At 52.4% G+C, this 20,889-nt stretch overlaps 9 protein-coding genes across 9 annotated transcripts; 3 read left to right on the forward strand and 6 right to left on the reverse strand.

Annotated features, from left to right (window-relative positions):
- Positions 1-444: 444 nt before the first annotated feature.
- K489DRAFT_318881 (chromatin remodeling complex SWI/SNF component SWI2) lies at positions 445-4,713 on the reverse strand (the record flags this gene model as incomplete). Its single annotated transcript, XM_033601356.1, has 2 exons — positions 445-717; positions 829-4,713. The coding sequence occupies 2 exons, from the start codon at positions 4,711-4,713 to the stop codon at positions 445-447; spliced, it is 4,158 nt and encodes a 1,385-aa protein (XP_033460169.1).
- Positions 4,714-5,091: 378 nt separating this feature from the next.
- Positions 5,092-6,177, reverse strand: K489DRAFT_225317 (uncharacterized protein). The gene has a single exon (XM_033599765.1). The coding sequence runs from the start codon at positions 6,110-6,112 to the stop codon at positions 5,393-5,395; it is 720 nt and encodes a 239-aa protein (XP_033460170.1). The 5' UTR covers positions 6,113-6,177; the 3' UTR covers positions 5,092-5,392.
- Positions 6,178-6,391: 214 nt separating this feature from the next.
- On the reverse strand, positions 6,392-8,994 carry K489DRAFT_380536 (ABC transporter domain-containing protein). Its single transcript, XM_033604906.1, has 2 exons — positions 6,933-8,994; positions 6,392-6,824 (listed from the first exon to the last, which is right to left on the reverse strand). The coding sequence occupies exons 1-2, from the start codon at positions 8,639-8,641 to the stop codon at positions 6,698-6,700; spliced, it is 1,836 nt and encodes a 611-aa protein (XP_033460171.1). The 5' UTR covers positions 8,642-8,994; the 3' UTR covers positions 6,392-6,697.
- Positions 8,995-9,249: 255 nt separating this feature from the next.
- On the reverse strand, positions 9,250-10,848 carry K489DRAFT_357492 (uncharacterized protein). The gene has a single exon (XM_033602558.1). It carries the CDS (start codon positions 10,749-10,751, stop codon positions 9,507-9,509), a length of 1,245 nt encoding a protein of 414 aa, XP_033460172.1. The 5' UTR covers positions 10,752-10,848; the 3' UTR covers positions 9,250-9,506.
- A 191-nt stretch (positions 10,849-11,039) lies between these two features.
- On the forward strand, positions 11,040-12,899 carry K489DRAFT_380538 (proteasome maturation ans ribosome synthesis protein). Its single transcript, XM_033604907.1, has one exon. The coding sequence runs from the start codon at positions 11,311-11,313 to the stop codon at positions 12,763-12,765; it is 1,455 nt and encodes a 484-aa protein (XP_033460173.1). The 5' UTR covers positions 11,040-11,310; the 3' UTR covers positions 12,766-12,899.
- Positions 12,900-13,333: 434 nt separating this feature from the next.
- K489DRAFT_370716 (uncharacterized protein) lies at positions 13,334-14,404 on the forward strand (the record flags this gene model as incomplete). Its single annotated transcript, XM_033603164.1, has 1 exon — positions 13,334-14,404. One exon carries the CDS (start codon positions 13,334-13,336, stop codon positions 14,402-14,404), a length of 1,071 nt encoding a protein of 356 aa, XP_033460174.1.
- A 571-nt stretch (positions 14,405-14,975) lies between these two features.
- Positions 14,976-15,946, reverse strand: K489DRAFT_370717 (uncharacterized protein; the record flags this gene model as incomplete). The annotated part of the gene is made up of 3 exons (XM_033603165.1): positions 14,976-15,152; positions 15,205-15,815; positions 15,862-15,946. The coding sequence occupies 3 exons, from the start codon at positions 15,944-15,946 to the stop codon at positions 14,976-14,978; spliced, it is 873 nt and encodes a 290-aa protein (XP_033460175.1).
- A 1,091-nt stretch (positions 15,947-17,037) lies between these two features.
- On the reverse strand, positions 17,038-18,121 carry K489DRAFT_225436 (uncharacterized protein). Its single transcript, XM_033599766.1, has 3 exons — positions 18,036-18,121; positions 17,391-17,987; positions 17,038-17,336 (listed from the first exon to the last, which is right to left on the reverse strand). Exons 2-3 carry the CDS (start codon positions 17,883-17,885, stop codon positions 17,181-17,183), a joined length of 651 nt encoding a protein of 216 aa, XP_033460176.1. The 5' UTR covers positions 17,886-17,987; positions 18,036-18,121; the 3' UTR covers positions 17,038-17,180.
- Positions 18,122-19,147: 1,026 nt separating this feature from the next.
- Positions 19,148-20,759, forward strand: K489DRAFT_431725 (inosine monophosphate dehydrogenase). The gene is made up of 4 exons (XM_033608454.1): positions 19,148-19,450; positions 19,513-20,002; positions 20,070-20,397; positions 20,457-20,759. Exons 1-4 carry the CDS (start codon positions 19,408-19,410, stop codon positions 20,604-20,606), a joined length of 1,011 nt encoding a protein of 336 aa, XP_033460177.1. The 5' UTR covers positions 19,148-19,407; the 3' UTR covers positions 20,607-20,759.
- Positions 20,760-20,889: the final 130 nt, after the last annotated feature.

Here is a 20,889-nt window from a genome sequence, read left to right on the forward strand (position 1 = left end):
CTGCCTGGATTTTGGGATTTGGGTTGTTCGACGTCACGCATCGGTCGCGTTTTATTATGGGAAGAAGGGGAATAAGATAAAGACGAGGCAGAGAGAAAAAGAGAAGCAAGAGGTGGAAAAACGAACAGAATCCCGGATTTGCACAGAGATAAAAGTACAGGAAAAAGCGCCCAAAAAAGGGAGAAGAAACCAGAGACGGCGCATACTCCCTCCTTCTCTCGAAAGAAGAAAGAGATCAAAGACAAAATTCCCTTCCTTTCCTTCGGAGGAAAAATAAAAAACCCTTCTTGATTCCCTCCATTTTCTATAAATTTTTCCCATTTCCCGTGTCCCGTCTCGACGGACTGACTGACTGACCGACTGAGTGGGGGAAGAGGAATGTCCTCCCCCAGTCTCCCATCCTCTCCTTCAACCCCAACCTCAACTTCCAGAAAACCAGGATTCCTAGTCCTCGTCGCTGCCCGCGGCCGATGCTCCCTTCGCCGCGGTCGCGCTCGGCGTTCCCGCCGCACTGGTGGTAGCGGGAGTCTTTGGGCCACCCAACTTCAGTTTGAAGCCCGAGCGGGCGGGAGGTTGCGGAGTGGCGGCGGCGCTGTTGTTCTTGGTGGTCGGGGCGGCGGAGAGGCTGCTGTTGTCGGCGAGGGATTCGGGCTCGTCGAAGTTCTGCCATCGGGGGAATTTGGAGGTTTCTTTTTGGAGTTTTTCGAGGCATGCGGACTGTGTTTGGTTTGGAACGTTAGTGGGTTGTTCGAGAGAAGAAGGCACGGTAGCGGTAGACATGAGAGGAGGGCAGGATGGAGAAGAGAAAAGGGAAGGAAAAAAACATACCTCGATCAGATTCGCGTCCTGATACAGGACGCTGCCATCCTCATTGTACTGCCGACAGTTCTTACACAGCAGACCGATATCCGCGCGGAACTGCTTCAGGTTGTGGTACTGCTTCCGGTTGATTTTGTTCTCGATCTGCTTCATGCAGATCGGGGACTTGATTAGATCGTAGTAATCGGGATAGTACTGCTTGGGGGGCAGGTCCAGGAAGGGGTCGATGATGCCGCGCGCGGGCACGCCGGGGTCCGTGGAGGCCTCCTCGAGGTCCTGCAGGGAGTCGTGCACGGTGTCCAGGATGAGCTGGAGGCTCTCGCGGTCTTCCTTGGAGAGCGGGTCGGCGGCTTTGCCGACGCGGCCGCGTTTCTTGGGGGGCTGGGAGGTGGGTTCGGCGGGGGAGTCGAGGTCGTCGTGTTTGCGCTTTTCGGCTTTCGGGGTTGCGGCGACGGCGGACTTCCGGCCGCGCTTCTTGGGTTGCGGGACGACTTCTTCCTCCTCGGAGGCTTCGTCGCTGTCGTCGTCGACGGCCGGGGAGTCACCGCCGGCGAGGAGACGACCTTCCTTCTTGGCGTTGCGGCGGGCGATTCGGGCTTGTTTGCGGGCGATGGCGTCTTCGATCGTGTCATCGTCGGCATCGACGGCGTCAAGCCATTGTTCTTCGGTGAGGCCGTCGTCGTATTTGACTTTAGTGCGTTCTCGCGCACCACGACCGACGACCTCTTCGACCTCTTCGACCGTAGGGCCATCCTCGTTGAGATAGAGTTCGGGCAACTCGCTGTCGCCCAGCAGACGCTGATAAGTCTTATCAGGACCATAGACATCATTCTTGAGACGGTCCTGATCCATCTTCTGGAAGAGCACGAGCTCATCTTCGTTACGGCTCATAATCATATTGAGTTCATCATCGTCCATTTCTTCCTCTTCTTGGTGGGCCTCGCCAGAGGACTCCGCCACTTCCAACATGACTCGCAACATCTCGTCACGCTCCTCATTGGTGGATTTGTTGTCGAATTTACCGGCCTGGATGACCTTGCCGTCCATGTCCAACTTGTATTGAGCTCGCTCAAGAATCTTCTCTTCGACACTGTTGCTCGTGATCAAACGGAGGATACGCACTTCGTTCTTCTGTCCGATACGATGCGCACGATCCTGCGCCTGCAAATCCTGGTGAGGATTCCAATCGGAGTCGTAGATGATAACAGTATCGGCGGTTTGTAAGTTCAGACCAAGACCACCAGCACGGGTGGAGAGAAGGAAACAGAAGTATTCCGAGTCCGGCGCGTTGTACAGCCGCAGCAATTCAGAACGATCGTCAGCTTTGGTCGAACCGTCCAACCGCAAATACTTAATGCCACGGAACCGCAAAAAGTCTTCCATGATGTTCATGATCTGTGTCATCTGGAAGAACATGAGCACACGATGGTTGGTGGCCTTGAATTTCGGTAGAACACGATCGAGCAGTTCGAATTTACCCGAGGTACGCCAGATGAGATCGTTTGTGAGACGGTGAGGGTTCATCTGATCTTCGACTTCCTCAAAGACGAAAGGGTGATTACACAGCTTTCGAAGTTGCATGAGCATATTGCTCAAACCACGCATGCCAGTCTTCTTTCCAGAGGAGTCGAGGACGTTGATACGGTTGTGCTGTACGAGCTGCTTGTAGAGTCGAGCCTGTAGAGCAGAGCGAGGACATTTGATGACGCGTTCTTGCTTATCAGGCAGATCCTTCTCGACATCTTTCTTGAGACGACGCAGGAGGAAAGGTCGGAGGACTTTGTGCAGACGCTTGATGACGAGCAGCTGTTCTTCTTCCGTCAACTCCATCTTGTCTTGGCCTCCGGTGTTGGCGAACGGTGTGTTGAACCATTCATCGAACGATTTGACAGATTTGAAGATGTTGGGCAGCACGAAATTCAACATGGCCCACAATTCCGTCAAATTGTTCTGCAACGGGGTACCGGTGAGAATGAGTCGGAAACGGGTGTGGTAATATTGAGTGATGGTGCTGCTCAATTTGGATTGCGCGTTCTTCATACGATGACCTTCGTCGACAATCATGTGCAACCATTTGACCTTGCTGAGGAGTGGTCGATCCTTGATGACGAATTCATAAGTGGTGAGAAGGACTTGGAATTGGCCATAACGAATCTGCTGTGCGTGAACCTTCCGCTGATTTGGAGGTCCCTTGTAGACGATGCGCACGATGCTTGGAGCCCAGCGCTCGAATTCGTTATTCCAGTTGGTCAGCGTACTCAACGGCACGAGCACCAGGTAAGGACCTTGTTGCTTCTTCTTCTCGATGAGGTAGGTGATGAGCGAAATGGTTTGAATTGTCTTTCCGAGACCCATTTCATCTGCAAGAATACCGTTGAGGTTGTTGTTGTAGAGCGAAATCATCCACTGTAGACCCTTGACTTGGTAGTCCTTGAGGGTACCTCCGACGAGGCAGTCGGCCTGCTTGGTGACCGTCTCCTTGATGCGATGGGCTACCTCGTAGTAGTCGACCTTGCGCTTCGTCTCGTCTTCACTGTCGACCTCATCCTCTTCCGGTTCGGGTTCATCGTCCATGAGCATTTGGGCGTGTTGGCTGCTACGCTGTTGCTCCTTGACGGATGCCGCCAGTTGGTTGAGGAAACCATCCGTCTGTTTAAGCAAGTGGGTGATACGCGAATCCTTGGCTTGACCAAGCAGTTTGAGATATGTCTCCTCATCGTTAGCCTTCAAGGCCTGCAGACGCTGTTTGGCAGTGCGCTCGATTCGCCTTTGCTCTTCCTTCTCGATGTTACTGTGAGTCTGAACCATGAGACGACCCAGCTTCTGTGCCCGCTGTCGGGACTGAACACCGCTGTTACGGATTTCGTCCGAGTGGGAGACAATTGAGCGCATGTATTCAACGTGCTTCTTCTTCTCCTTGCTCTCCGCGGCGTCCCGTTGTTGCTTCTCGAGCTTCTCGGTGACGCGCGCTTCGCGAAGGGACTGTCTCTTGACACGTCGGTACATGGTCCGGTTGGCGGTCATCGATAGAGTATCAGAGAGCATCATCTCCTTGCCGACTTTGACCCGCATTTCGCGCTGCTTGGGCAGCAGACACAACATCTTGTACTCAATCAGAGCACGAAGCTTGGCATTCGCGTTGTCTTCTGCCGTATCCGACTTTTTCGTATCCCAGGCGCCAATGTTCGCGGAAAGCTTGCTCAGCTCCTCCTTTCGGGAAATGACTCGGTTGTAAATGATGGCTTCGCGTTCCGCGCGGGCTTGTTCTGGGTCGAAACCGTGAGGCATGATGCTTGGGATAATTGGCCGGTAGGGTCGGTGGGCATGGTCGGCATAGCTGATGTATTTCACCAAGAGGTTGTGGGGGTCGGTAAAGGTCTCAAATCGATGTCGTGGATTTTCAGACTTTCCATCTGGTTGCGATCCTGTCGCTAGACTTTTCGACCCGTTGTCCAGAGCGAGTGACGCATCGTTGTTACGACTGAAGAGCAGCTCCGCAATGTGAGGAGGAATAGAGTTGTTCTTTTGCAATGCGCCATACGCTGCCAGCTGTGCTCGTAACTTGGCCATCTGTTCCTTGCTGAATCCTGATTCGGCAGTGATGTCTCCTTGCGATGGTCGGCTTTGGTGTGTAGGTCCACCAATGTTCGATGGCAGCGATGTTGATGGCGATTGCAGCATGTTCTTCATGTTAGGATTTGACATGGCGTCGGTACCAGGTAGGCCTGTCGGATTCCCATTGTGTTGCATTTGTGGTTGAACAGCGCCATTTTGCGGAAATTGCTGTTGCTGGCTTTGCTGCTGCTGCTGCTGTTGTTGCTGTTGTTGTTGTTGTTGTTGTTGTTGTTGTTGTTGTTGCTGTTGCTGCTGTTGTGCATCCTGCAGTCTCCTCATCTGCTCGCGTCTCTGATGAATCGTCGAGAGGATCTGCTTGACTTTGATAAATCTGGGGTCATTCTCAGGTGTGCCATTGGCCTTCATCGTCAAGTATTCCGTGTGTAATGCCTGAGCCTGCTCCTTGGTCACACCCATGAGAGGTTGAGCACCAGGCTTCATGCCTGGGTTGCTTCCCACCGGAGCCATACCGGTAGTCGGTTGTACGGCCGCCATGTTGACAATGTCTACTCAAGACACCAAACTCTTTCTCCCTCCACGTCTCTTCCCGAAAAGAACCGCGCAGCCTTCAGAGGTGAGTTTGATATTATGTCGCGCATGTATCGTGATGAAAGGCAAAGAATATTTGTCTCGCGAGGAGGGATCGCGTTCCAAATCAGGACCAGACCGGGGACGACAGAGGAGCGCGAGGAGCGAGTTCGTCAGTCGTCGTGAAGAGTTCCCGTCGAGTTCTGAGAAAAGGTTGCGCCCGATGAACAAAGTCGCGTGCGAACGCGATGCGCTGATGATGATTATTTGTCGGGTATGTATGTGTATGGATAAGTGTACAACGCGTTCACTGTTTCGTCCGCGGGAATTGGAAGATACTGTCAATGGATAATGTTCTCTGGCGCAGGGTTTGACGCGCGGGAATGGCGTGTCGTGGATTTCGATCAGTCCGTGAGGAACAGCAGGAATATTATTGATGTTGGCGACGATAAGCAGAGATGCTTGTCATACGCGTATATCGCGCGCGTAGGTCGACGTGGTCGCGAGCGTCGGCATGAAGAGAGGGCGATGGTGGTTGCCCTGCGATAGGGTCGAATGCCTCAATGCCGGCGTTGGCGGTGGTGATAGTGCTTGGTCGTGGTGATACGCGGGAGTGGTAGTGGTAGTTGTCAGTAGTGGTAGTGGTGGTGGTGGTAAATACCCGGTGCCGTGCGTAAATCCAACCTGGTGCAGCGCTGTGTAGAAAACACGGCGTTCGCGGGGACGGAGCACAATACAAGGGATGGGATGGGATGGGGCGTTGGCGTCGTTGGCGTTGGAGAGTGATTTTCACGCGTGGTGGTGGTGGTCGGACGACGTGTAGTCGGCAGCAGCAGGGAACAGTCAAGGCGGGAGTCACACGTTTGCGCGCAACAGCGGGAGGGAGAGAGAGAGAGACAGGACGGGTGGAGTTGTGCGCTCGCTGCTTGCTGTACTGTACTGTGCTGTACTGTAGTCCAAGTGCTGCTCGCGCTGCCGTTCGGGTCCGCTTCGTTTTCTTTCTCACCTCCGGAATTGCGACGATGGGATGGGCGAAGGGGAAATCACCGTCCAGGCAGGCAGGCAGGCAGGCGGCGGCCGTGGCGACTTTCGGCTGACCCGGTGGCTCACGTGATATCTCAACACCTCCAGCTTCCAAGGCTTTTGCCATTAGTCCCGCCTGTCATGTGCAAAAGTGATGAGACATCTGCACCCGGTTGAGCCACGATATTTGGCCCATCCTCTCAGTGTCAGTGCCCAGGTGATAGAGCGTCTATCTCCAGAGGGCTCCGACAGAAGCAACCTGGGGATCCATGGATAGTGCAATAGTATCTAATAGCACTCCGGTCTGCGGGTTGTCATCAGGTGGGCAATGCACTTCCTCACTACATGTCCTCTCCTTCCTTTCACCACTACCTAGGTAGGTACTAGTATACGCCTGTCAAGATGGTAAAGTGCAACGATGATAAATTTAGCAGACCAACACCTATCTATTTCGCCGATTTTCCCCATCTTGTATCACCCCCCATTCATTATTCCCGGTGTGCAACACCATGGAATTGACCCTTCCCTGTCTCAGATAAGTGACAAACTCCTTCGCGTGTCGAATTGATATCTCAAAGGGTCGTGGATGGTTGTCCGATGGAGTCGCTGCTCGCAAGTCTTCGCCATCTGTGTGTGGGATGAAGACGGGATCAATGGACAGCACCCTCGCTTTCCAATTTTGACCCTACCGGACCTCTTCACGAGGGATCGCTTACACACCACCGGCTGCAAGCATCTTCTTGCGGAGGTTGTTCTTGTACTGTCCGATAGTACCGTCCCATCTCGTGACGGTCTTGTTCTCGCACACCATGATGTCCTTGGCGATCTTGTCGAGCAATCTGTGATTGAAAAGAAGAGTCAGTGATAATTGTTCGTGGGATCGGTCGAATACCTCTTGATGACAGGGGTTCAAGCAGGGAGTACGCAAGAATAGATGATTAACTAACCTGAAATCGTGAGAAACAACAACCACACCGCCCGAGAAAGCATTGATCGCATCAGCCAATGAATCAATGGTCGGGATGTCGAGACCGTTGGTCGGCTCGTCCAGCAGCAACATGTTGGGACCCTCAATGGCCAACAGGGCAAAGACGATACGGCTCTTCTGTCCCTCGGAGAGAGTACCCATGATGGCGGTCTGCGACTCTCCAGACAGACCGTACTTGCCGAGCTGTTGACGCCAGTATTGGTAATCCTGGCTGATGGCCGAGAACTTGTCGCGGACAAAGTCCAGCGCGGACTTGGTCAGATCGAGCTGTTCAGTCGAGTGCTGGCTGTACATGCCCAACTTCAAGTGGGTGTGACGTGAGACAGCGCCGCTGTTTGGTGAGAGCTTGCCAGTGAAGATACGCAGCAGAGTCGACTTTCCAACACCGTTGGGGCCCACTAGCGCAGTTCGGCTGTCCATGTCGACACCAAAATCGAGGTTCTCGTATAGGAGATCGTCCTTCTCGCCTGAGTATGAGAAGGTTACATCGTCCAAAGCAAGCACAGGTGGAGGCAGTTTCTCGACATCGGCGAAACGGAAGGAAAAGACACGGTCCTTGTGTACAGGCTGGATGAAACCGTCGGCCTCCATCTTGTCCAAAATCTTCTGTCGCGACTTGGCTTGTCGCACCAAGTTGGCATAGGTACCAGCCTTGGAGATGAATTCCTTGATGTGCTTGATTTCGTCTTGCTGCTTCTCGTACGCCTTCTGTTGGTTGACCTCGTGCTCGGCACGAGTCTTGTGGTAGGTGTCGTAGTTACCACCATAGTACAGCAGCTTCTTCTCTCGCATGTCGATCATGTTTGTGCAGACACCGTTCAAGAAATCCATCGAGTGGGAGACGAGAATGAGGGTACGGTCCCACTTCTTCATGTATTCCTCAAGCCACACACAGGCCTCGAGGTCCAAATGTGCGGTGGGGTCGTCGAGCAAAAGGAGAGATGGCTTGATGAAAAGCGCCTTGGCGAGCGCGACACGCATACGCCAACCACCGGACATGTCCTTGGTCTTCTTGTCCATGGTCTGCTTGTTGAAACCGAGACCAGTCAGAATCAAAGAGGCACGTGTGCGGAAGGTCGAGGGATCCATTCCATCGATACGCTCATAGATGTCCTCGAGTTTGGGGCTGTCAGGACCCTCGTTTTCCAAGATCTTCTCAGCCAAGTTTTCCAACCGCTTCATTTCGGCTTCGGCCTGGTTGACGACCCAGTCGAGAGCACCAGTGTTTGAAGGCTCAGCACCTTCGTTGAGGAGGTAGATGTCGATGTGTTGAGGGAAGGGGAATTCGCGCTTGGCGATGGCCTTCAAGAAGGTAGATTTTCCACAACCGTTCTCACCCAAGAGACCGTAGCGACGACCGTAGTTGACTTCGATCATGGTGTCGTTGAAGAGCACCTTTCCGTGGAAGACGAGTGATGCGGAAATGATCTTCACGTCTCGGCTCGCCTCCAGGGAGGCAAGAACACCAGTTGTGACTCGGTCAGAGATACCATCTTTGTCCTCTTGCAGTGCCAATTTAGCAACCTTGCTGTTCATCTCCTGCAGGCTTTCTCCTTCGCCCGATCCATCGGCTTCAGCGTCATCCTTCTTTGACTTGCTGGAGGGCTTCTTGTCTTTGGCCGCCGCACGCTTGGCTTCACGAGCCGCCTTGGACGCTGAGACAGGCATGGTGAGAAATGTGGGAGGGATATGTGTTGTGGATTTGGACCGGAGAGAAAGCGAGAATAATACTCCTAGGCGGCGTAATTATTATTGCCAGGGAAAATATTGCCGCTGTGACGACTTTGGTGGGGCAAATGGGTGGGCGTGCGCTATCGATATGCAGATTCCAATCACCGCCCTGACGATGAGTAACGGTTGGTGATAAGGCTGAGGACAATCCTCCCTAGTCTGTCTTCGCGAAGAAAGTGTGAAGCCAAACAAGTGAATGTTTGACGAACTGCTCGATGTATGAAGGGATACGTGGGTAGAAACGATTATATTAAATCACAAAATGGAAGACGATATTGGCTCAACAAACGTGTACTGTACAGTGGTACAGTACGTAACAATAAATTTCCTCGCTAGCTTTTCCGGCGATCATCTCATCAGATTCTTCCTGCATGGAACGCGCGCCCGCCAGTGAGGAACAAAAATAATTCCTCCAGCACAACGATAATTCACATGGTGGGGCCCGAGTTTGCCCGCACGGAGTGACGACACCGCAAGCACACTGCAACTTTAGAAGTATTTCATAACCCTAATGGTGAACATTACCTAGGTACCTGGGTACTTTACATGTCTTCCAACTTGCAACAATCTCCTCTCTTACCACACAATGATAAAGATGGATGGACCGGACAGTATCATCGTTCTCACTGTAGTGGTCACGTTGTGATCTTTCTCCATCCTCGCGATCGTCTCTTTGACAATCCTGCCAGTACATGCATCAGGTAAACAGCAGAAACAACGACAGGGAGGGAGACGACGACGACGATGAGAATCTAAATGTGTTTGGAGAGGAAATTAACATTCTATCCTTGCTATTACAAGGTCACATCAGATCATTCATATATGCAAACAATCGCAATCCGTCACCGTCAATTCCTCGGTAGCTCAAGTCCGCTCCGGCCATCGCTGAGGGTCTTTTCGGACATTTACAACTCGTTCCAGGATGACCAACCTCATAAATCTCACGATTGGAATTCATGGTTTCTTCGAGGCGTCGTGCGAGGTTATCCGGCACAGCGCCAGTGACAGCCACATCCCGTACTCCGGATAAACCTTCCAACGGCTGAAGCATATCCGCGAGGCCTTGGATCGGTAAGGTGACCTCCTCTGCAGCGCGGCCACTGTTGAGCGCGCGATTGCGCTTCATCTCGTCAACGATCGAATTCGCTGTCGAGACGCGGACATGCATCTTGGCGAGCGGTATCCTGGTTGCAACGTGATCCGAAATCTTTGCTGTGTCGCTGTTAGTGGGAGGAGCTGGATGCTCTTCTGAGTTGGTCGCCAATGGATGTGGTGATGGCGGAGACAGTAAGCCATCAACCAGCTTCTGCACCTGACCTCTCAATCCGTACACCAGTCCCTGCGCTCCAACGTTGAATTTGATCATCGCAGTGTATGCGTCGACGTGCTCCACACACACTACCACGCGATTCAAACGGGTCAGATATCGTTGGGGCATCAATTCCAGGAATGGATAACGCTTCGTCGGAGTCAAGCCCGAAGGCAGTAGCCAACTGTAGCGGAAAATAATACCGGCATACGTCACACTGAGGAGGAATGTGTTGTTCCCACCGTAAATCAGATCTGCACATTCATCGTGGATCTGCCGGTTGACACATAACAATTTGACGTTTCCTCGCTTCCAGATGATATGGTATGCGGTGATCGCCGTGGCTCTTGGTCCAATGCCGGTGGCATTCCGTGGCGGACAGGCTTTGTCCAAGCTCGCTTCGGACAAGCTCATCGAGCCGAGTTTCCGACTCAGGACCTCCGTGACATCTTGCGGCTTGGAAATAGTCCTCGGGAGGAGATAGTTATAAACCTGCTGTCTCAGCTCCAGGGGGAGTCGTAGAAATGGAAATTTGGGCTGCTGACTCGCCGGAGAGCGAGAACGCTGCTCGAGTTCATCAAAGGATTCATGGCGGATAACTGAGCTTAGGTGACTCGGGCGATCCCTAATTATCGATCTCGTCTCGTCGTTGGTTACTTCGATAGTACTGCTGATGGTTGGGGCGGCGAAATGTGGCGTGATGTAGTAATCGCGGCAATTGTAGTGGCCGCGGTCCATACCAAACTGTTCTCGCGAGGATTCAATACGTGACGCCCGTAGTTTCTGGCATCACGGCATGAGGCTTGGAGAAACCTGACGAGAATGCATCGACCTGGAAATCGGGACTGACTTGATCATCGAGGAGTGGGATTGAACATGCATTGCGACATCATTTGCCTCAGGCTCTCACGATGCTCATTGTGGACCCCTCTTCTTATCCTTATCTCCGCTAGCGCCGGTCTGAAGTGGGATTTTCCATTCAGAATTTCTGTTCGTGACGGCGACGTCAAATCAGTACGGATAATCCAAGATCTTGAAGAACGCACATCTAGGTTTTACAGACATAGTCTCGAGACTCGTCGAGTAGTTGAAATTCGCATACCTAGTGCGAACGATATAAGACCACCTGCAATTGCCACCAGCTACTTGAAAGAATCGAGTATTCTTTGGTGCGCTAGGAGAAATCTACTTTCGGCACGGCTGCCCGATGGTAAATTTCGTCGACAAATTATTCGCGTAAAGGCATTTCATGCTGCGCTCCCAGCCTTTGTAGACTCAACCCTTCGTACAGACCATCATGGCTTCCGAGACCATGGCGACCTCAAAACCGATCCATACCGTAGTTCTGGACACTGGATCCATCATCAAGAACGAGCCATCTGTCTCAACATTGTTGAGCCAAGCCGAGGTCATCGTGACAGTGCCCGCCATCATTGCTGAAATTAAAGACTCCGCCACACGGACGCGCTTCGAAACGACTCTCAAACCATTCGTGACTCTTAGGACACCCCGTCCCGCAAGCGTGCAAGTCATTGTCGATTTCGCTCGGAAGACTGGCGACTTGGCCGTGCTGAGCAAGCCGGATATTCAAATCATCGCGCTTGCGTATGAACTTGAATGTGAGAGAAATGGCGGCGACTGGAGGTTGAGACGCACTCCAGGTCAGAAGGGCATGAACGGTCCTCCGCCAGGAAAAGCGGAGGCCGTGGCAGCAGAGGACGCAGTTGAGAAGGACGAGAGTGCTCAATCAGCAGCTGAGCCGTCAGCCACGGTTGAAGATGGATCTATAGAGGTTATTAGTGGCGCTCAGCAGTCTGAGACGTCAGAAGGCGTTGCTGAGGAGAAGATTATCGCGCCCGAGCCAGATGCAGTTGGTGCCGCGCAGAACCCGACAGACGTCACTGCAGCAGCCCCGATAGACCGAGAAACAGCGGAGCTCGCCGATCAAGAAGAAGACACTATTCCTGGCCAACAGGATGCAGAATTATCCTCACAACTTGAGACGCTTCAGGTCGCCGAGTCAGCGCCACAGGAAGCTGAAGCAGAGCCAGTGATGATTGATTCCGCTCAACAATCAGCGGAAAGCCAAAACGAATTCGACTCGGATTCGGGTTCCGACTCAGACGACGGCGGCTGGATCACGCCTTCAAATCTGAAGAAAAAGCAAGCGGCCGACGCAATCGGCTCGACCAAAGAAGCCGAAGCACCCGCGGTAATGCAAGTCGCTGTGATAACCACCGATTTCGCCATGCAAAACGTGATTCTCCAGATGAACCTCAACCTACTCTCCTCGGCCATGTTCCGAGTCAAACGCCTCAACACCTACGTCCTCCGCTGCCATGCCTGCTTCAACGTCTGCCGCGACCTCGCCAAACAATTCTGCCCACGCTGCGGCCAGGCCACACTCACCCGCGTCGCATGCTCCACGAGCGCCAGCGGCGAATTTCGCCTACATCTCAAGAAGAATATGCAGTGGAACCACCGCGGCGACCGCTACAGTATTCCTAAACCTGTACATGGTTCCTCGAATGGCAAACTCAAGGGCGGTGGGAAAGGCGGTTGGGGTAATGAGCTTATGTTGGCTGAGGATCAGAAGGAGTATCAGAATGCCGCCCGTGTGCAGCAGAGGCAGAAGACGAGAAATTTGATGGATGAGGATTACTTGCCTGGTATTTTGACAGGTGATCGGGGCAAGAGTGGAGGGAGGATCAAGGTTGGAGCTGGAAGAAACGTCAACTCGAAGAAGCGGTAGATGGATAACAAACCGCAAGTTTGGATCAGGTTTTGGCGCAACTAGGTTCGTTTAGTTTGGCGTTCGGTCTTATGAATTTGTGTTCCGTTGGCGATTCATGCTTCTCGCTCGCCAATTCAATCAATCATTTCACTCTATTTTATCATCGTCGCCATGAAAAGCACCTGGGCAGCCAGGAAGACGAAGCCGTCAAGTCTTGAATGTGTTAGGGTACAAGGGTTGGCTTTGGGGTTAGTGTACGCGCTTCAGCTCGCCGGCGAGACCCAGTCCGCGGCCCAGCCAGTCCCGATACGTCGTGAGAATATTTTCGTTCAAATCGTACCAAAGTAATCCAACGTTCTAACATACGCTGTTTTGCTAGGCGTCTTATGTTGTTCCTGCGAAACGGGAATGTGGACCGATGACCTCAGCTTTAGCTCAGCTCATGGACGCCGCAATGGCTGGACTAGGCCTGAACGATAACAGTAAACAGTATATCATGAGTTTCAATCCTTGACACCTGCGCAAGGAAAGGGCCGACAAATTCACGACATCTCTGGGCAGTTTTCCGTGCTTCACAGTCAGCATCATGTCCGCCTCAATCACGGATCTCCCAGCTGAACTCCTTGCGCAAATCATGTGTGAATGCAGTCCAGAAATCAAGACAGTATTACACTTTTCGTCAACGTGCCGAAAAGCACAGCAAGTTTGGCATGAAAATACGATTTCGATTGTATGTAGGGTTTTTCAATTCACGAGGTCGGAGTTGATGGACTTTTTGGAACTTGCCAGGTTGGAAGCGTCGCCGCCGGAAGTGCTGTCGGGAGAAGTGAAGGTGGGAAATGGATCTCAAGCGACATTCACGGAAGTACCGCATCAAGAATCCACGAAAGGATCAGCGCCGAAAGATACGAAGACTGAAGAGGCCTTGCAGGCCTTGAAGCTGGATGAAGCATCCCAAGATTCGACTGTACATGCCGATCTGAATGCCACTATCCGTCACCACCTGTCCTGGCTTGAACGCGCTGCGTTCGGAGTGCGCGTCTCCCAAAAAATGTTCGAGGATAGCCGCGCAGAGTCAATTAAAGCCATTAAAAGAGACCCTAGTTGGGATGAATCCGACCCCAAGAGGTTTGAGAAGTGGAATTGCTTCAGAAATCCACCAAATTACGTCCAGTTCTTCCGATTGTTGCGACGTTTTGTTGTCGCCTACGACCATCCATCACTCCTGCCAGATGTATACGCCGATTTACACGGTCTTTCCGACAATGACATGGACGACTTCGGCACGATCGCAGACTACTTTGATTACAAATGCGACGGACATTGGGATCACATGGGAATCGAACGGCAGAAAGGAGAAGAGCCCTGGTGGACATGCACAGGTGATTCTGGCACGACTTATCTGCCGCGTCGATGGTCTTTTGCGGTGCATATGTTGTGGTCAGAAAGCTTTTGGCGCCCAGAACCGCCGCGTACCGATCAACAGCCATCGGATGACGAAGAAGCCCAGTGGAGGTATGAAAGCACGTGTGAGGCTTTCGGCAAAGATAGAGTCACGTTGATGTTTGGCGGGGACAACATAATACCATGGACCGAAGAAAGGCGCAAGGCCAATGCCCGGTGGAGAGAAGTGTATGACAATGCTCAGAAGTCATGAGTCTTTGCTTTCAAAGGCGATGAACTCACTCTGCCAAACATTTAAACTTCCAGAGCATCAAAGAAGAATTGATCGTGCACATCCATATGACAGATCTTAAATTGTATTTAATCAGGGCAGACTGACTGTCGATCCCCTCTACCGCCTAAACACCACGATCCGCGCCGAATGATGCCGAGCCATGTTGCGGCTACTGTCACGCGTTAGATGGGAGGGTTGCAAATACGATGCTTCGCCAAACTCCTTGTTCGGATCGCACAGCAACTCGACCACGACACTCTGACCAACAAAAGCATGACTACACTCATGTGGACGAAAAATACGCGTAACGATTCTTGTTACATTTTGCCGTCGTCGACTAATAACGATACGCTTGAAGAGCCAGCAGTATGATACCAGAATCTCGGCGTATCCGACGAGCAATCACTTTCCAATCGCTGTCAACTCTATATCTCCTTGCCGGCATGCCGCAGGTCCAACTTCAAGGGCACCTGCCTGCTCAGACTACGAGCGCGTCCGAGAGCTCGTCGTCACATACCGGCGGACGACAAGCTGATGAGAAAGGGCAAGATCAATGGCCGTGAGCTTGAGCTTGAGCTTGAGCTCTTGCATGGGATGTAGTGTGGTACGTAGCCTCTCGCGCGCTTTCGACGCTGACATGGCCCGCATCTATCGCTTTAGTACCACTGGGTATGACGGTCCAGCCGAGCGATCTTGTGAAGGTCTGACAGCCTCGGGGAATCCAGCCCTGCGCAGAAGTTAGCGACCGGCCCAAACCTTTCTGGAGGAGTAGAGCTCACCAATACGTCTTCTTCTGGAGTTGCGCCGCAAGGTTCCTTGATGACCATTTTCTCGCCTGAATATGCGACAGTAACCACTCTTACGGGGGAGTTCTTCTTGGGAACCGTATCGCATAGCGCCCAGCCTGCAAAGACCTCGCCACAAGACCCTCCGTTCTGATGTCCCACGGCATGCTGGGCGCCTTTGGTGTCCGTGACAAGAAACCCACAATCCTGCAAGCCCTGTTGAACCGCCGAGGGGCACACATTGCTCTTGAGCCCTTTCCAGTAAGCAACTGACTGGCTCGTCAATTGTAGATCGATCTTGGTTGTTTTCGGGTCGTAAATAAGACCCCTTCCCTTCATGGACGACGCCAAGAACACATGATTATCCTGAACGACCGCAGTCATCACTGTAGGCCCATAATTTCTGGTCACATCATTCCTGAAGCTTTGGCTCCCCGGCCCTGCTGCTGCTTTATCACCCGCTAGCCGACCGCGCATGGCTTCATGCGCGGTGTAAGCCAGGTGAACGATATTCTCATTCGACAGTACCGTGCCCTCTTTGAAGGTGACGACCGAGCCATACACGCCAATCTTGATTTCAGCAAGCTTTGAATGGAGCCGAATCTCTGAGGAGTATTAGAAGAGGCCGGCCAAGATGTTGGAGAAACGTACTGAGGTCTTCCCCGGTGATGGCGAAGCCTTGCAGGGCTAGCGAGAGGAACGTAACGAAGAGCAGAAGCCTTCCTACGATCGACATGGTGGTTTCGTGGAGGAAGCTCTAAGCTTCGCGAATGAGGCACGCAGGTTCTTTGGTATATAGTGGTAGTTGTAAATCGAATGCTGGATTGTGACAAAACTACCAGGGCAGTGCGAACGAAGCCTTTCTTATGCACCCAAATGGCCCAGACGCGTTCTTGCCCATTGTAATGAAGCTGGAAAACGACAGATCATGACAACGACTTGTGCTGTGACCCAGGATGCCCAGGTTAAGCGCTTAATGTTTCATTACGAGATCGCGAGTAAAATACGGTGCGACGTGGTAAGAAAGCACTCGCCTGCGTTGCTGCCCGGCCAAATCGAGTCCAAATGCTTAAGTGGATGATCGACCATACCATGGGAAGATCATTGCTAGCAGCAGTGCGGCGAAGAACCTAACTAGACATCGTTGTCTGAGCATGCTTATGCAACGCCGCAAGGCCTTCGCAACACGGCCAAAATTTCGTAAAGTAGTACTTGACCTACATAGTTCAGTAATCTAGGCTGCACACAAACGGGTCTAAAGTACCACTTCCTTTAGGTCACACTGTGAGAGACAAATTTCTGCAACGGCCATGAAAAGGCAGATCTGGCTCTGTGACAGAGTCGAACTTGTTGTCTGCACAGGTGTTCTTTCGTTGCGGCACGAACGGCGCTTCCGACAGGCCCAATCGAGACCATTTCGCGATGGGCGGTGACAAGGCGACACACGATACTGCACATTCTAGCGATCTCATATGATGATTTTCAGATCAGTCTGCGCGGCGTCCGCATTATGTGCAATTTTTGCATTGGTGTCGCGGATCATATTTTCGTCGAGCTTGCTAGGAAGCCACGAGGTGCAGCGGACACGGAGCGGAGCAAAGCTTGGACCCCCCTGATGTGTCGACTCGGGCTTCCAATATGAATATTCACGAGAGAGTGTTCGACCCAGCAGAAAGATAGCCATTGCTGCCGGAAGCTGGAGAATTCACTCGATCTAACATGTGATTTAGGTGCCCAGGAACATTCTCATTCTATTTCTATTATCGAGATATTGCCCGCAACCCCAGAACTCCGCAGAATACTGTAACGACACATCGTCTTCCGCACTGCTACAACTCAGGAGATGATCTCTTCTTTCGAACACCAAATAAAGCACTCAAGTAACCCATAGCACAACGTCTCAGGAAGATCAGACCCTGGCCAGATGATCTTGATTTGGCGAATCTTGAGCTTCACCTGGAAGCTTCAAATCAAGGCGCTTGGGGCTTGGCCTTGCTCACCACGTATGTAGCTTGCTTGACACTGATGATTTGGAGGTGATCTGACTTCGCCTCTGGAGTGTTGCTTTTGATGGTGACCCACCCGAGCTTGCTGTTGAAAGTCTTACAACCCTTTGGGATCCATTCCTGTAAAGCTGTCAGCGAGCCCTTTACATAGAAATTCAGAGGCGTGGGACATACAGGTGTAGCATCTGGGTCGGCGCCACAAGGGTCCTCGATCATCATCTTTCCACCCACAGACTTGACAGCAACGACTCTTGTTGGGCCCGTGTGAGCACTCGGGGGGTTGTTGCAAGCTGCCCAGCCTGCCATGACCTCTCCGCAAGAGCCTCCATTCTGGTGACCAACAAGAGAGCTGGTACCTTTGACCAGAAACCCGCACTCTTTGAGACCTTCTTGGATTTCTGCTGGACACACACCGGACTTGAGATTCTGCCAATAGCTAGCAGGTGCGCCGGTCCCTGGTACGAACACGTCTTTGGTGGTCGCGTCGTAGAGGAGACCCGATCCTTTCATTGACGATGCCAAGTACACATGATCGCCCTTCACGAGCGCGGTCATGACCGTGGGTCCATTGCCTCGGCTGACCTTCTTCATCAATGACTTGCTGTGGGTTGACGATACCATGTCCTTTGCAAGCTGCTCACGCATGGCTTGGTATGCAACAAAAGCCATGTGAACAATCTCCCCGTCTTGTGGGTTTGACCCGGGCTTCAGGGTGACTACAGAGCCATACACTCCCACATAGTTTTTGGCGAGGTCTGCATTGAGTTGGATCTCTGGAGGACATCAGCGAGACTCTACAAACAGGTAGCGGCAACTTACTGAGATCGGCCGCGGTCCAGGCAATAGCCTGTAGAGCCAACGACAGGAAGGTGGTGAAAAGGAAGAATTTGCGCGTGGTTGACATGATGAAGTCGTGCGGCAAGCTCTAAGCTGCGTAAACAAGTTTGTGGACGAGGCTTGGTCTCGAAATGGTAGTTATGGGCGAAGTGCTGAATCGATGATGAAAACCAGAATATCCCGGGCGAAGCATCCCATTTAAATACCGAAGAGATATCAGCCAATCCATTACTTTTCGCGATGATTGTCTATGGATCATGATCGAGGAGTATGTTGGAATTCAGGATGTTCAGACACAGCGCGTGATGCTTCATCGAAGGATCCTGAGTGCTGGACGACCTGGCCAGCTAGAGTCATGTCCTGCCAGCATGAGATGCTGCTCGGCCAATTCGCCAACAAACTTGAACATTATAACCAACCTGTGTGGACAGCATTCGAGCCGTCACACCATTAACCATGATACAACACGTGGGAGCGTGCGGAGAAGGTTAATTTGTTGCTGGCATGAGCGTGCTCGAACACCGCCGCAAGGCCGCCGAATCTCAGCCAAAGTTTCACGAGGCACCACTTGATCTACATCGTTCGCCATACTGGGCCGCTCACAGGCAGATCATAAACGTGTCATGTTGGTTGAACGATCTCGTAAGGAGTAGCTCCAATGGTGGGAATAGCTGTTGGAGGTAGCTCGGCAGACTTGGCTCTGCACCGGAGTTGAGTTTGTTGTCTGTTCGTTTGTTGGGTCGGCGCTTCCAATAGGCCTAATTGACCATTTCGCGACTGGTCGCAGGAAGGAAGCAAATATCCTGGGCGCTACTTATGTCGGACATGCATGGGTCTCATGGAAGTTTGCGCAAAGTCCACCATGCAGTATGTGAGCCCATGCACTAATTGTATTGATTATGTATCATTATCGCTCTGCAACGTGAGGTCGTCGTCGTCGATCTTAAATAGCACGTGAACAGGTAGACGCGAATAAGCGCGTTGTGCTACGGTAAGCTGAACGCTAGTACGGGACACTATGTAAGTTGAGCTCGCAACGCTCGGATACGGCCGAGGTTGTCGAGTCGGGCAGACTGACGTCGGCGAGGTTGAAACAGAGCGTGGAGGGCCCAGAATTGGCCGCTGGTTGCCATGTGTAGGAATCGGATTTGGCTTGAGCTCCGACGCCGACTGACCACGAGACCCACTGGACCCATACAAGAGAGTCGACGAGCGCAAAAGTCATTCACCATTCTCTGTGAAGGACTACATTCGCATTCACATCCAGACCTAGACAGCACATAGAGAGCGAACAGGATACTTCTCACCACTCTCCATTGACCTGAATTTGCTCCGGTTCCACTACGAATACAACATGCCTTTCAACACTGCGCTCACCCGCAAGCTCGGGATCAAAGGTTCGTGTAATGTGAAAGCGCACTGTGGATTTGCAGGACGCTGACCAGTATTCGCCAAATAGTCCCTGTTGTCCAAGGTGGCATGCAATGGGTCGGATACGCCGAACTCGCATCCGCTGTCTCCAACGCCGGCGGTCTCGGAATTATCACGGCGCTTACTCAACCCACTCCCGATGACTTGCGCAAGGAGATTCGCAAGTGCAAGAGCATGACCAAGAAGCCGTTCGGTGTCAACCTTACCCTCCTACCCTCGATCAACCCACCGGACTACCCAGCGTATGCGCAAGCCATCATCGACGAGGGTATTCGGATCGTGGAGACTGCAGGAAACTCGCCTGGCCCGATCATCAAACAGCTCAAGGCTGCCTCGCCGCCTTGCGTCATTCTTCACAAGTGCACCACTATCCGACATGCGCTGAGTGCTGTGAAGTTGGGAGTGGACTTCCTCAGCATTGATGGCTTTGAGTGCGCCGGACACGTCGGCGAGACAGATATCACAAACTTGATCTTGTTGAGCAAGTCACGACAGGTCGTGCCCATCCCATTCATCGCGTAAGTGGTCTCGAGCGACCTTGCAATGCAGGGAGAGGATATGCTGACAAGTGTGCCACAACCGCAGATCTGGTGGATTCTGCGATGGATACGGTCTTGCCGCTGCGCTGAACTTGGGTGCGGAGGGCATCAACATGGGCACCCGATTCATGTGCACCGTAGAGGCGCCCATCCACTGGAACATCAAGGAGGCCATCGTTGGCGCCCAGGAGACAGACACACAACTCGTGTTGCGCAAGTGGAGGAACACCTCCCGATTGTTCAAGAACGAGACTTCGACTAAGGCCTACGAAATTGAGAACGACCCGAAGACGACCGAATTCAAGGATGTCCAACCGTGGGTCAGCGGACAGCGAGGTCGTCAAGTATTTTTGAACGGTGACAAGGACTACGGTGTAAGTTTCATCCAGGACAGGGTATTTCCAACCTCGGACTCGGACTAATCTTATCACAGGTATGGACTGCTGGTCAAGTCGTTGGTCTGATCAACGATATTCCCACCTGCGCCGACCTGGTCTCGCGGATAGAGCGGGAGGCTGTGGAGAGCTTGAAGAAGGTCCAGAGCCTGATTGTGGATGAGAAGGACATCCCTGCGAAGTTGTGATGGGTTGATTGATCATGTAGAAAAGACAAGATTTATGAACAGAATTTCCAATAAGGTGACCTCCATCGGATGGCCAAATCTGCACAGAGCATCAATGTAATCTGCAGGTGCCCCGGTGACCCAGGATCCATCGTCACATGCAATGCAGGACAGAAACCCGTGTATCCGAGCGTCAGGAACATTCTCCGATCGGAAGTCGGTCCGCGCCGAGACGGGCCACGGTTCGGTACGCTACAGTAGTGGACGGAACTACCCGTCTCAAGGTCTTTCCCATGCCCACGAA

This window comes from Dissoconium aciculare (genome assembly GCF_010015565.1).
Source record: "Dissoconium aciculare CBS 342.82 unplaced genomic scaffold K489scaffold_6, whole genome shotgun sequence".
In the NCBI taxonomy this organism is placed as follows: domain Eukaryota; kingdom Fungi; phylum Ascomycota; class Dothideomycetes; order Mycosphaerellales; family Dissoconiaceae; genus Dissoconium; species Dissoconium aciculare.